The 13,523-nt window shown below is 37.5% G+C and overlaps 1 protein-coding gene across 1 annotated transcript in view; it reads right to left on the bottom strand.

The window, feature by feature from the left end:
* The window catches only part of LOC117997047 (ATP-binding cassette sub-family C member 4-like), a 54,982-nt gene that overhangs the window by 34,910 nt on the left and 6,549 nt on the right, over positions 1 to 13,523 (bottom strand). Inside the window, exons 3-9 of the mRNA XM_034985220.2 lie at positions 13,024 to 13,231; positions 11,955 to 12,180; positions 9,793 to 9,949; positions 7,258 to 7,507; positions 5,486 to 5,737; positions 3,476 to 3,643; positions 741 to 878 (exon numbers count right to left, since the gene is read on the bottom strand). Of these exons, the coding sequence (XP_034841111.1) occupies positions 741 to 878; positions 3,476 to 3,643; positions 5,486 to 5,737; positions 7,258 to 7,507; positions 9,793 to 9,949; positions 11,955 to 12,180; positions 13,024 to 13,231 (1,399 nt within the window). The remainder of the gene's footprint in view (positions 1 to 740; positions 879 to 3,475; positions 3,644 to 5,485; positions 5,738 to 7,257; positions 7,508 to 9,792; positions 9,950 to 11,954; positions 12,181 to 13,023; positions 13,232 to 13,523) is intronic.

The following is a 13,523-nucleotide window of genomic DNA, read 5'->3' as shown; positions in this document are numbered from 1 at the left end:
AGTAGCTACAAGTTCAATAAGGAAAATAAATACATACCTACTACAAGCTACAATATATGTGCTACAAGTAGGCATAACATACCAATGAGGCTAAGGCTAAGAATTTTTTTGTTGGTTTTTAATTTTAGGTTGTTGATTTTTATTTTTTACTAATATAGGTACACAGTCTGAATCTTATTAGCTTATTCCCGTGATTTGTCCGCATGGATTTAAGATTTTTATAGATTTTATAAAATCCCGTTGGAATTTCTCAAAATAAGTACTTCCTTAGTGCACCACTTGGAATATTTCCTCCTCAAAACTGCATTGTCTACGTGCAAAGCCGATGCGCGCTCGCTGGCCGCCACTGAGCCTGATGCCGCGTTCGCCCACCAACGTGGAATCTCCGTCCGGCAACTGCTCGAAGTCTCGGACTGAATATGTTGTAGAGAGAGAGGATTCTTACATGTCGGTAGCAAGCACGTGCGAGGCCGATGCGCGCTCGCTGGCCGCCACTGAGCTTGATGCCGCGTTCGCCCACCAACGTGGAATCTCCGTCCGGCAACTGCTCGAAGTCCCGGATTGAATATGATGTAGAGAGAGAGGATTCTTATATGTCGGTAGCAAGCGCGTGCGAGGCCGATGCACGCTCGCTGGCCGCCACGAGGCTGATGCCGCGTTCACCCACCAACGTGGAATCTCCGTCCGGCAACTGCTCGAAGTCCCGGACTGAATATGATGTAGAGAGAGAGGATTCTTACATGTCGGTAGCAAGCGCGTGCGAGGCCGATGCGCGCTCGCTGGCCGCCACTGAGGCTGATGCCGCGTTCGCCCACCAACGTGGAATCTCCGTCCGGCAACTGCTCGAAGTCACGGACTAACGCGCACGCTGCTACCACCTATGCAAAACATAAATGTTAAAATGGTTCTGAACATTTGTTATAACTTGTAGTGGATCGAAAACGTTAAAATGGGTCTAAACGTTTAAAGGAGGTGGGAGATTGGCCCTTTTTGCCCACCATAGTTGTAAAAATTAGAAGAAAGTAACTAGATGATGCCCGCGGCTTCGCCCACGTGGATTTAGGTTTTTAAAAATCCCCGTAGAGGAGAGTTTTAATCTAAAAAAACTAATGGTAAAATAAATTAATTAATCAGAGCGCGATTGCTATCGCTACATCCAATTATCAAGTTCAACAAAAATCAGTACCCTAATTATAAATGCGAAAGTGTGTTTGTTTGTTGGTTTATTGGTTTGTCCTTCAATCACGTCGCAACAGAGCAACGGATCGACCTGATTTTTTGCATGGGTATAGTCAAAGACCTGGAGAGTGACATAGGCTACTTTTTATCCCGGAAAATCAAAGAGTTCCCACGGGAGTTTTAAAAACCTAACTCCACGCGAACGAAGTCGCGGGCATCAGCTAGTATTCAATAATCACCCCGGAATCTCGGAAGGAGACTCAAACAAAACCTTCAAAACACCCGTATTTATGCAAATTCCCTGCAGATATCCTCTCAGCAACAGATCGTATGACATCGAATGAGTGAAATATCGATTTTATTAAACTACCTTCATTTAAATTAATAATTTTATTTCATTTTTGACAATTCGCATACTGACTGTTAGCATACCTATATCTTGCTGATGGAAATCAATTTATCGGTCTTATTTAAAATCTCTTACAATTTTTTACTGAACACTTAATCTTAAATACTGAGTTTTCAAAAAAGAAAAATATACTTGAAATAAAACTAAACATTTATGTTTGGCGGTCGACTCTACAAACAATAGGAAGGTCGTAGGAAGGTAAGTGACCTAGCCCTCCGCGATCAATACAATCGTGACGTCACCTATCAACTTCTACCGCATAAAGTAAACACATGAGTAGATATCACGAGTAAGTACCTAACTACTGCAGACTACAATGGTGTTTGCGTGTCGTGTGCAACTGCGAGTTCATAGTCATTGACAGAGCACTAGTGGCGGTGGCAATGTTCTTCGTTGAAACGTAGTACCTACGTACTCTTGTCTCCTACATAGAGCCGGGCTCACATGGTCATGTGACCCGAGCGATATATAGGGAATACTTCAATGTACCCAACAGAAAGGTTAAATACGCCGCAACGCTGTGCGAACTGAATTGCACTTTATTACGTCGTAACAAGAGACGCTATTTATTGAAATGTCTTTGCGGAGCAATGCGATCATTCAGCTGTACCTGAAAGGCGATATGCGTCCCAAAAGCGGTGTTGAGACACATTTTGGATGTTCAAAGAATCAAGTTTTGGCCTCAAAAACTATAAAATATTTGTTAATTTATTTTTTAATATTATAAAAATTAAAGATATTCTTTAGTGAATTACGAGAGCCAAAATCCAATTTGCACAGTTTGGCTCGATACAAAAAAATCGCGAAATTTCCCCAAAATACGCATTTTTTACACAACAATTAGGAGAAAAACCAGTTTTATTCGATTGACATAAAACAAATTTCAATAAAATTTCGTATTCACGTTCAACGTTTAATACACTAAGGGATTACGGTATTATTTTATGGTAAAAGAGAATTTTAAATAAAAATATTATTATAAAAAGCGTGCAACAAAGCGCTCGGGCGGCCCAGACTACCGCTCCCGGCGCCTGCAGGCTGCAACGCGTTTCCAGTATTTTGCCCATGGAGCAGAAACAATTTGTTTCTGCTCTATGATTTTGCCCCACGCGCGATCGTAAATAGAGCATCCGTGTTCCGTGTACAACTTCAATCCCGTTTCGCCTTAAATATTCTCAGGTCGTAATTTCGACACTTTCAACAAAGAGCATCGTCATTTGAAAGAAAAGTTAGAAATTTGAAAAATTGAAACGATTTTAAAAACACCGACATACCTAAGTTTTTTAAATTATTGTGAAGACAATTCTGTAAACCAATGAACAAAACATCAAAACTTATTTTGCAGGTAGGTAGTACATTTAAAGTCGGTGCTAGACCAAAGAAGGGAATATTATAAGTGAATTATTTTAACGTTTTTTCAGTGTTTTTGAAATATACTTTTTGCCGACGTAGGTACGTCTGTATTTTTCATGAAGTTTTGCAAACACAATGACCGTGAATTGTAAATTATAATTTATAAATAGCAAATGAGGCATTCGCGCTCAGTGTAGGTGCCATTGTGTCGGTCCTTGGTGCAACGTACCTACAGTAAAACAATAATGGTTTTGAAAAAAGACATAAAAGAAAAAAATGATAATAAATAATAATACAATTCCCGCATTACAAATATATACCCTCATCTGTTATTTAATCGTGATAAAGAATATATGCTAGATAATGCAAAGATTGATACATCGCGTGATTTTAGGTTGCCTAGCGAAATCACGTGCCAGTGGTGTAAAAAAATTAAATGTAGGTAATTACAGATAGCCACTTCAATTATTTTATTTATTTATAGAGAGTATAGATATTCATTAGATGACTAGAAAAAAATACAAAACAATTTACCTTTTTATATCGCATTCGGTCGTAGGGTAAACCGAAGAGGATGTTCTGCCTAACGGTTGCCACAAAAAGCCAGGGTTCCTGACTCGCATACGAAATGCGACCGCCACCAAGTGACACTGTTCCTTGCGACGGCTTCAACTCTCCCAAGATCACTTGTAAGAGGGATGACTGTATGTAGGACAATACAAAATAATGTATAACAACTGTTGTAATTCCTCAACATAAAAAAATACCTACACAATTTATCTATTTTATTTTAGACTAGATGATGCCCGCGACGCGTTGAAAAATCCCGTGGGAACTCTTTAATTTTCCAGTATGCAAGCTATCTCTTACCTTTCGTAAAAACCGGGTAAACGGATGGAATGGATTATCTGTTTCCACCGGCTTCTGTTGGTGGCCATTTTAACAATGTGATAAAATCCACACCTGCTGGACTCCTTTATCTGGTCGGACCACCTAGTTGATGAGCGGCCTCTCGCTCTTTACATTTTTTACAATTTTATTATAATAAGTACCTTTGATACATGCATATTATGAAGAACAATTTATCCATTTGAATAAAGTGTAAATAGTAAGTACATAATTCAAAAGAATTACTTTGCATGTCTACCTACGCAACGTTTTGCATAATACGTGTATTAGATTTAATAAAATTGAAATGCGTGTCGCTACATGAAGATTTGTTGTAATAAATGACTGGGGACATTTTATTATTTCAACCGTTAGTTTTTAAAGTAGCTAATAGTCAAATTTCAATACGTTATATCCATCCATATCCATACATAATATTTATTAATACTTATTACAAATGCGAAAGTGTGTCTGTGTGGTGTCTGTTTTCTAGCTTTTTACGGTCCATCCACGGACGTTTGGTAGTTGGTACAGAAATAGCTTGCATACCTACCTACAAAGGCTACTTTTTGGCCCAGAAAATCGAAGTTCTCTTGGGAATTTTCAAAAACCTAAATCCACGTGGACGAAGTCGTAAGCGTCAAGCGTAGGTAGGTAGGTACCTAGGTATATATTTATATATAAATATAATATATGTCTGTCTGTCTGCTAGCTTTCACGGCCCAACAGTTTAACTTTGATGAAATTTGGTACAGAGTTAGCTTACATACCAGGGACTGACATAGGCAACTTTTTATCCCGGAAAATCGAAAAGTTCCCACAGTATTTTAAAAAAAACATACATCCACGCATATCTTTTCTATCGAGATAGTGTAATTGCATAAGATATAAAATTGCATGTGTGTCTGTTAACAGCTATTTCATTGTCTTGAATGCAATAGATAATTAAGTATTTATCTGAATAAAGTTATCCAGAAGGAGAACTACACACTCCATTACGCCTCGCCTCAAGAGTCAAGACTGAAGACCGTAGCCCGTTATCCGTAACATCCGCAGACATTTTCATTTGAGTTATCTATGTTTGATCTAAATATTTTCCGAACATCGTGCTTTAGTTATGTAGTATTACCTACATTTAAACATAATATTTGTATACTTAGTTCGTTTCTCGTTTTGTCTTTAGTCTTTAGATTGTATAGTATTCGCGGAAATATGCAATTTACATTTTGTGAAACATTCTCACAGTATACAATGTGCTGTTTATTATGTTATTCACTAACCAGAATTCTTACTCACACTTGATAATGCCGTAATGTTGGAATATTTTAACAAATTTTGTAAGTAGGTCCTCCGTAAATTGTAACTTATAACAGCATTTTTTGAAAATATGTTAAGTATTTAAAATGAATGGTTTGTGAAGTGTATTGGATTTAATTTGAGATAGCTAAAATGATATAAATCAGATAGATATACGGTATACCTAATAAAAAGTTATTAGAGTTCAAAAACTGCACTAACGGGGTTTTTTAAATGTTATATAGAAGCCAGGCGTTACTTTGCGGTAGTCCATGATATGATTTGGTTCATTGTATAACAGTTTTTTTTTTCAGGAGACTGCCTTAAAATGTTCAATAAGAAAGCTTACATATTTTTTACCTTTCCAGATCCGACTAGTCCCGCAATACCGACAAATTCTCCCGGGCTCGCTGTTAGTGATAAATTCCTCAGTGTGGGCACAATTGGGTTAGGCTCATAACTAGCGGATACACCAACAAGAACCAAGCCCATGGATTTCACTTTGCTATTGTCACTTTCCTTTTCTTTGTCCATACCATTGCTAAGAACATTAGCACTAAACCCGTTGATTTTCGGCACGTCTGGTTCTAACTCTTCGAGAGTTAAAAAGTTCTACAACAATAAAAATATAAGTGTAACAATATAAACCTACCTAATTAATTACCGCAGTCAATGCGATGCCGTTTAAATATATTTGTAGGATTTGTATTTTGTTCATCATCAACACCCCGAATTACCCCATATCATTCTGAGCAAAATACTAGATGGAAGTTGGTTCCACAGTTTTTTCTCAATTCAATCAATTCTAATTTCTACCATAAACTATATTAATGTTTTACCGACAACGGTAAAATAACAGTATCATTGATGTGTCTCACATAGCTCACTTTAACAACAATATCATCTCTGAGATCTTTATCAAAAGCTGAATCTTTGCAAGATCATAACACATTTTTATTATTGGATAAGATCATGATCATCATGATCAACCCATCGCCGGCTCACTACAGAGCACGGGACTCCTCTCAGAGTGGGAAGGGTTTGGCCATAGTCTACCACGCTGGCCATGTGCGGATTGGTAGACTCCACACACCTTTGAGAACATTATGGAGACCTCTCAGGCGTGCAGGTTTCCTCACCATGTTTTCCTTCACCGTTAAAGCAAGTGATTTTTTTTTTTTTTTTTTTTTTTAATCTTTATTTTTTTGGGACTTTTGCCCGACACGGACACGCCAGCCCCATCGTAACCTAAATTACAATCTAAATTTCAAAATGGAGTGCAACAGATAGACCCGAAGAGATATTACTGCTTATGCAGGAATATTTCAATAATTGATTTAAAACTTTCTGTTGTCGGTACACTGAGAAGACTCGTAAAACCACCTATGTCATATTTATTCATGTTATATTTCTGCACCAGCATCTCCCTCCGCAAGTTATATCTGCTACACTCCACTAGTACGTGCTGGACATCATCTGCCATACCACAAATATCGCACTTGTCAGATTCAGCTTTTTTCATCAAAAATGCGAATTTATTAGAAGGATAGTGCCCAGAACGCAACCTATGAAAAGCAAGTGATATTTAATTACTTAAAACGCACGAAACTACAAAAAGTTAGAGGTGCGTGCTCGGCATCGAACCCCCGACCTCCGATTAGAAGGCGGACGTCCTAACCACTAGGCTATCACAGCTCATTGGATAAGAAGTTGATACTAAATATATTTTTTCCTGAGGTTAACCAAGGTTAACCGCGAAATCTATGTAGTACCTACATAGATACAAGAATAATATACCTATGTACCTACTAATTTAGCATTCATTAAAAGTGAACGCCGACACTCAAGGACTTTACTTTCGAATAATGAGAAAGGTATTGAGAGTATACCCAAGCACAAGTAGAATATTATTTGATGCTGTTCTCATTCACCTACTTAACCAACATTTTAATTCCCACCATACATTTTAAGTGCCTAATTAAATATCACTTGCTTTAACGGTGAAGGAAAACATCGTGAGGAAACCTGCATACCTGAGAGTTCTTCATAATTTTCTCAAAGGTGTGTGAAGTTAGTAGGAACTTTTATGTTCTTATTATTGGTTAAAAATAAAATTAAGATTGGGCACCAACCTCAAGCCGTTTGATGGAAACTCTGGATTCAGCAAGAAATGCTAGCGCCAATGGGAAGAAGATGTTGCAAGCGAGTTGTAGTAAATTGTAATACTGTACGAGGCAAAAGGTAATTTCTGCACTTATGTGTCCCCCGGACAAAATAAAGGTGACTACAGCCGCAAAGAGAATGAAACGCTCAGTAAAAACACTAAGGGCAGTAGAAAACCCTTTGATAAAGGAAGTCCGTAATATGAATTTCACTTCGTACCTGTGAACAAGAAAAACAATGTCTGATATCATGTCGGTCAGGTCACGCGTACGATTATGAACACGTCGTGCCTATGCTATGCTGCCAATGTTCCATAGCTTTCCACTAGCATGTATTCTATTGTACATTCTGTGAAAGCACGACCTTTATCTGTACCTATTAGAATAAATAAAATTGGTGTCTGTATGTAATTTCGAAATAACTACAACAAATTAAGTTCATATTATGGTTATTTGAACTGTATATATAACTGAATCACACGTTTTTAAAATTTTTGTCTGTCTGTTTAAACGGGCTAATCTTCGGAACGGCTGAACCTAAACTAAATGAAGAGGCGACGCGCGACGGGTCGACTCTTCTGGCGTAGCCCATTTATAAAAACAGTCGGTAAAAACATTAAATGCCGAATCCAAAGTTCTTTTAATTATTACTAGCTTATTCCCACGACTTCGCCCGCGTGGACTACACAAATTTCAAACCACTATTTTACCCCTTCAGGGGTTGAATTTTGAAAAATCCTTTCTTAGCGGACGCCTACGTCATAATAGCTATCTGCTTGCCAAATTTTAGCCCGATCCGTCCAGTAGTTTGAGCTGTGCGTTGATAGATCAGTCAGTCAGTCACCTTTTCCTTTTATATATATAGATTATTAGGCCTTTAATTTGTGTGTGAGGTAAAACCTAGGATTTACACAATGAATGCCGGTAAAGGTCCGAAATTAACGATTATCTCAGACCATTTTGGACTTTTCCCAGTAGGTAAGTTGTGTAAATTCTAGGTTTTACTGGTAAATAATAGGAGTTCCCGTAGTTCGTGCTTTTACAGTAACATACAGCTCTCGTGTTTCGTACGCATGGCTGATGTACGCAACAAACATCGGCGTATGAGCTATGAAAGGCTTTACATAATTTTAATAATAATTAGGTAGCATTTTAAATTACACTATTATTCATTAATTTTCCCACGATGTTGTTCAGAGATTTTAAATTTACACATTATTTGTAGTCTTACAAAGTTTATATTCTAAGTTAATTAACAAATAATTATTATCACTCATTTTATTCCTACTGCAATAATCTGAATAACGTTAATGCTAATTTTATTTCCTGACTAGCTTTTGCCTGCGACTTCGTCCGCGTGAACTACACCAAACCCCAATTTAACCTCCGAAGATCCAATTTCACCAAACAGATTTCGATTTGAAATAAATTAAAAAAAAATCTAAGTGCGAATCAGACTCGTACATGAAGGTTTATTTTACGTATTATATAACGTCGCTAACATCTAATAGCAATCCTAAAACCGAGTCAAAGAATAGTTATTTTCAACACACTTGCTCATAAAGTGGCTCTACGTTCACCACAATTAGTGACACCTATAATTAAACTGTGACTTTTACATTACTATAACTCACAAGTGAGTTATAGAGTTTTTAAGGTTCCGTACCTCAAAAGGAAAAACGGAACCCTTATAGGATTACTTTGTTGTCTGTCTGTCTGTCTGGCAGTCCGTCCGTCCATCCGTCCGTCTGTCTGTCCGCCTGCCTGTCTGTCTGTCTGTCTGTCGGTCTGCCAAGAAACCTACAGGGTAGGTACTCTCTTTTTCACTGTTGAAATTACAGTTATTTATTAATTAAAATGTCTACAAGTACTAATTATGAAGAAAATGATTTATGTTGTACACCGCCCGATATAAGGTGTGAAGTCCTTAACGTTATGAAAAGTTTACTACCTGAAAACTCCAAGGAAAAATATCTATTTTATTATTATTTTCTTCATAAGTGTGTTGAAAAACGTCGTATGATACACGTGTCTATTGATGATTACCGTCCTCAGCTATCTTAAGACCCTCACCTAACGGCTCGGGTCTCAATGGCGCCTCAGCGGTAATCACCAACATTACACACTTGTACCATAATGTACTATTATCGATTCTTAATCGTGTGTGATCAGTCAAAACTCGAAATAGGTACATAATATGTATTTTATATCTTACACGCTATTAGTAATTATTATTTAAATATATAAAAGGAAAAGCTGACTGACTGACTAATCTATCAACGCACAGCTCAGCTGGACGGATCGGGCTGAAAGGCATATATTCTGTAGATAGCTATAATGACGTAGACGTCCACTAAGAAAGGATTTTTGAAAATTCAGTCTCTAAGCGGGTAAGAGAGGGATAAAATAGGTGTAGTCCACGCGGACGAAGTCGAGGGGATAAGTTAGTATCCTATACTATTATCTCGTGTTCGTAATGGGCTTAAATACTACTTGCTCACTTACTTGCGTAATTTATCAACGAGTTTCTCAAAAGGTATCTCCCATGCATACATTTTTATCACTTGAACGCCATTCACTAGTTCGCTCATAACTTTTACTCTTTTATCTGTTCGCTTTGCAATTTTTCCTCTTAGAGCACCTTGAAGATGGCTCAAATACGCTAAAATATAAAAATAAATTAATACTTATAGGAAAAGATAAAAAAATAAGTATGTTTGCATAATATAAGACATATTATGTAGTGTACTCGTAATAATTACACTCCGAAAATTAGATGAAAATTGACCTCCCCTATAACATTTCACCAGGATTGTGACGTTTTATCGATCACCCTGTGTATAATATCAGGTGAATTGAACTCGCATGGACAGGGGACCAAATTTCATACGATGATACGTTCATACGTAAGTTTTCACGCACAATATTATTATGATTTAATTTTAAAATAAATAATTTTAAGAAAATAGATGAAAATTAACCACGTCGTCCCCTTTATTTTCGAAACTACTGAGCCTAAAATATTGAAAAAAGGATAGAAAATAAATCTTTATTTATATATGTAAGTAGTAGATGTATTCAGTTTTGCAAATGCATAACCCATCCCTATCCCGAAGTGACGAGTGCGCGTCACTGCGCTGATGCGCTCCTCCTTTTATTTACTTTCAGCAATAATCATCATGATCATCATGATCACCACCCCATCACCGGCTCAATACAGAGCGCGGGTCTCCTCTCAGAGTGAGAAGGGTTTTGGCCATAGTCTACCACGCTGGCCATGTGCGGATTGATAGACTTCACACACCTTTGAGAACATTATGGAGAACTCTCAGGCATGCAGGTTTCCTCACGATATTTTCCTTCACCGTTAAAGCAAGTGATATTTAATTAATTAAAACGCACATAACTCCGAAAAGTTAGAGGTGCGTGCCCGGGATCGAGCCCCCGACCTCCGATTAGAAGGCGGACGTCCTAACCACTAGGCTATCACAGCTTACAATATCTCAGCTCTCAGCAATATTATCAATTGTAAATAACGAATACTTATACATATAGGTTAAGCTCCGGCTACACGCTCCGTCTTACCTGCGTGCACAAGTCAGTTTGCACAAGCGCAAGCGTGTGGACGGCAAGACGGTACCCAGCACAGTTCCAAAACTACAGTTCCAAAACTACGGCTTGAGCAATCGTCAACTTGCTGAAGATAGGACTGCGCAGTCCTCGGTTTTACTTGAGCGTGTGGACGACATTCAAGCCGCGAATCAGTCCAACAAAATTTCTGCAGGAGACACATTGAAGTGTTTGGATAGGTGCCTACTTTTAGGGTTCCGTACCTCAAAATAATAAACGGAACCCTAATAGGATCACTTTGTTGTCTGTCTGTCTGAACCGTGTTGACCTAGAATCATGAAATTTGGCAGGTAATTAGGTCTTATAGCAGACATTCGGGGAAAAATCTGAAAAACGTGAATTTGTGGTTACATCATACAAAAAAAAAATTGTGGTCATGAACAAATATTGCTATTTTCAACTTTAAAGCAAGATATGGTATTGGTACCTATAGTAATACCAAGAAGGGTACCTTTTTTTTTTTCGAGGGAGAAATCCAAGAAGGGTACCTATCATATGAAAGGGCTAAACTTGTACATTCTAAAACAGATTTTTATTTATTTTTAGGCATAATAGTTTTTGATTTATCGTGCAAAATGTCGATAAAATACGATTGTAGTACGGAACTCTCAGTGCGCAAGTCTGACTCGCACTTGGCCGGTTTTTTTTAATCTTCTGAGCTCTGTTACTATTAGCTATACTCATTTATTATCCGTTGTTCTATCTTCTTTGTTGCATTGACCTGATACTTCGCTGCACAGATTACATTGTTTATATTCTATGGTACGTTGGCTGTGTAAATAAATTATTACTATTGTTTTTAACAGTAAACAATAAAATAATGAATTTAATAAAAACAACACTTGTTTGCCACATTGCTGAAGTATTTTTCACCATAGCTCTCCAAATAAAATGAGGTTTGCAACTTTGCAGTTGTGGTTTGCGCGAGCCTACTTGTAAGTACCGTGTGGCCACTGTTCAGTTCAGTGCTCCGTGCGCATTTGCGCAAGCAAGTCGGACCATGTAGCCGGAGCGTTTCACTGAAAGGAAAGACTTACCTTGTATTACCATTGCTTGTATAAAGATGACGGGGAGTACGGAGAATGTGGCCCAACCAATATGCTGCCAGACCAGGTATAAAACAACCGGTACCACCATAGGCATCACCCAAATGAAGTTCAAAAATCCAGCAGCAATATCGAAACGATTCACATCATTTGACATCAAGTTTATCACTTGTCCGGTTTCTGTTTTACTTAGACCAATACGGTTCAGTTTCAGTATCTACAAGAAAAATAAAACATGTACGTACCTACTTGAATAGTAGTAGGTAAGTATCTACTTCAATTAGGTATTATTTTTAGCTTTGATAGTAAAAATGCTAAGTAGTGTAAACATTTTTCTTATTTAATGAGGCACCGATTCCGTTGTTTTTCTCTAAACTAAATTTAGAGTATCTGCATCCTTTTCTTTTTAACAATGCTAAAAAGGGACAAAACATGAACTTTACATTTAAAGACTCTAAATTTTTGTGCACGCTACAAATTTAAACAGTAGGCTCGCGACTGTGAGCTAAAATCACGGGATTTACCATCTAAAAATTAAATTTAAAACTGTCAAATTCGTCTGTACTTTCATATTACATTAGTAATAAGAGCATGCGAATACTCTAAAATTAGGTGGTGCTCAGAATCAGCCTACCATGAAATTCGATTAATGAAAACAATAAACTCTAATTAAGAGTAGGTATCGACTGCTATTGTATTGTAATAATATGGGTACACTTTGGCTGAAATAAAGAACATTATTATTATTTGTAGTAGGCATACGTACCTACACACAGAACACAATCTTTAGTGGTCTGTGAGTAATGAGTATACATCTCACAAATTGTCGAACCGGCAGAGATTGAACCTGCATCCTTCTGAGTTCTGGTTATCGCGGTTTTGGAGTGCCGTTAGTCCGCTTAGACCACGGTCCCTTCACTACCAATGCCACTTTCAAAATGTATTTTTAGCAGTCTCCGACTGGTATTTAAAAATACACATCGAGGGCATTGCCAGTGATAAATGAAAAGTGGAAAAATACATTATATATATAAATATATATCATTCAAAATATACTTGCCTTTCTGTATACGACTGAACATGACGCTATTCTCACTTTCATACCAACACAACTTTGTGCTAATACCGTATGATTTAACATCATGGCGGTCAATATACTAAGGAAATTCACTATAAAATTATAAATATGTGCATTTCTATAAGTTTCTTCAGTCTTTTCGCCAGCGAAATATTTTATAAATAAACGTAGAGTGAAAGGTATCATTGGCCTGAAAATAAAATTGCTTAGTACAGCGCGCGTTTAAGTTACCATGTCGGGCAAAGCATCCTAGTTAGGTATGTATTTGTGCAACAAGAGAGCAATGTTGGCTTTTGTTGCGATTTCGGAGACTGTCTCGAGTAGGTACGCTCGTGGTTAGACTCCTCCAGTTAGACTCCTGAACTTACTAAGTGACGGATTCAAAGGTACAAGAAAAAACATTTTCCTCTCGTGTTACACTTAAGTACTACTTTTCACCTCAATTGTCACAATTTAGTGAGATGTAAGCAAGATATTTTTAG

The sequence above is a fragment of the Maniola hyperantus genome, chromosome 4 (genome assembly GCF_902806685.2).
Source record: "Maniola hyperantus chromosome 4, iAphHyp1.2, whole genome shotgun sequence".
Taxonomy (NCBI): Eukaryota; Metazoa; Arthropoda; class Insecta; order Lepidoptera; family Nymphalidae; genus Maniola; species Maniola hyperantus.
The sequence above is the reverse complement of the archived record's forward strand: the minus strand, read 5'-3'. Positions and strand labels throughout refer to the sequence as shown.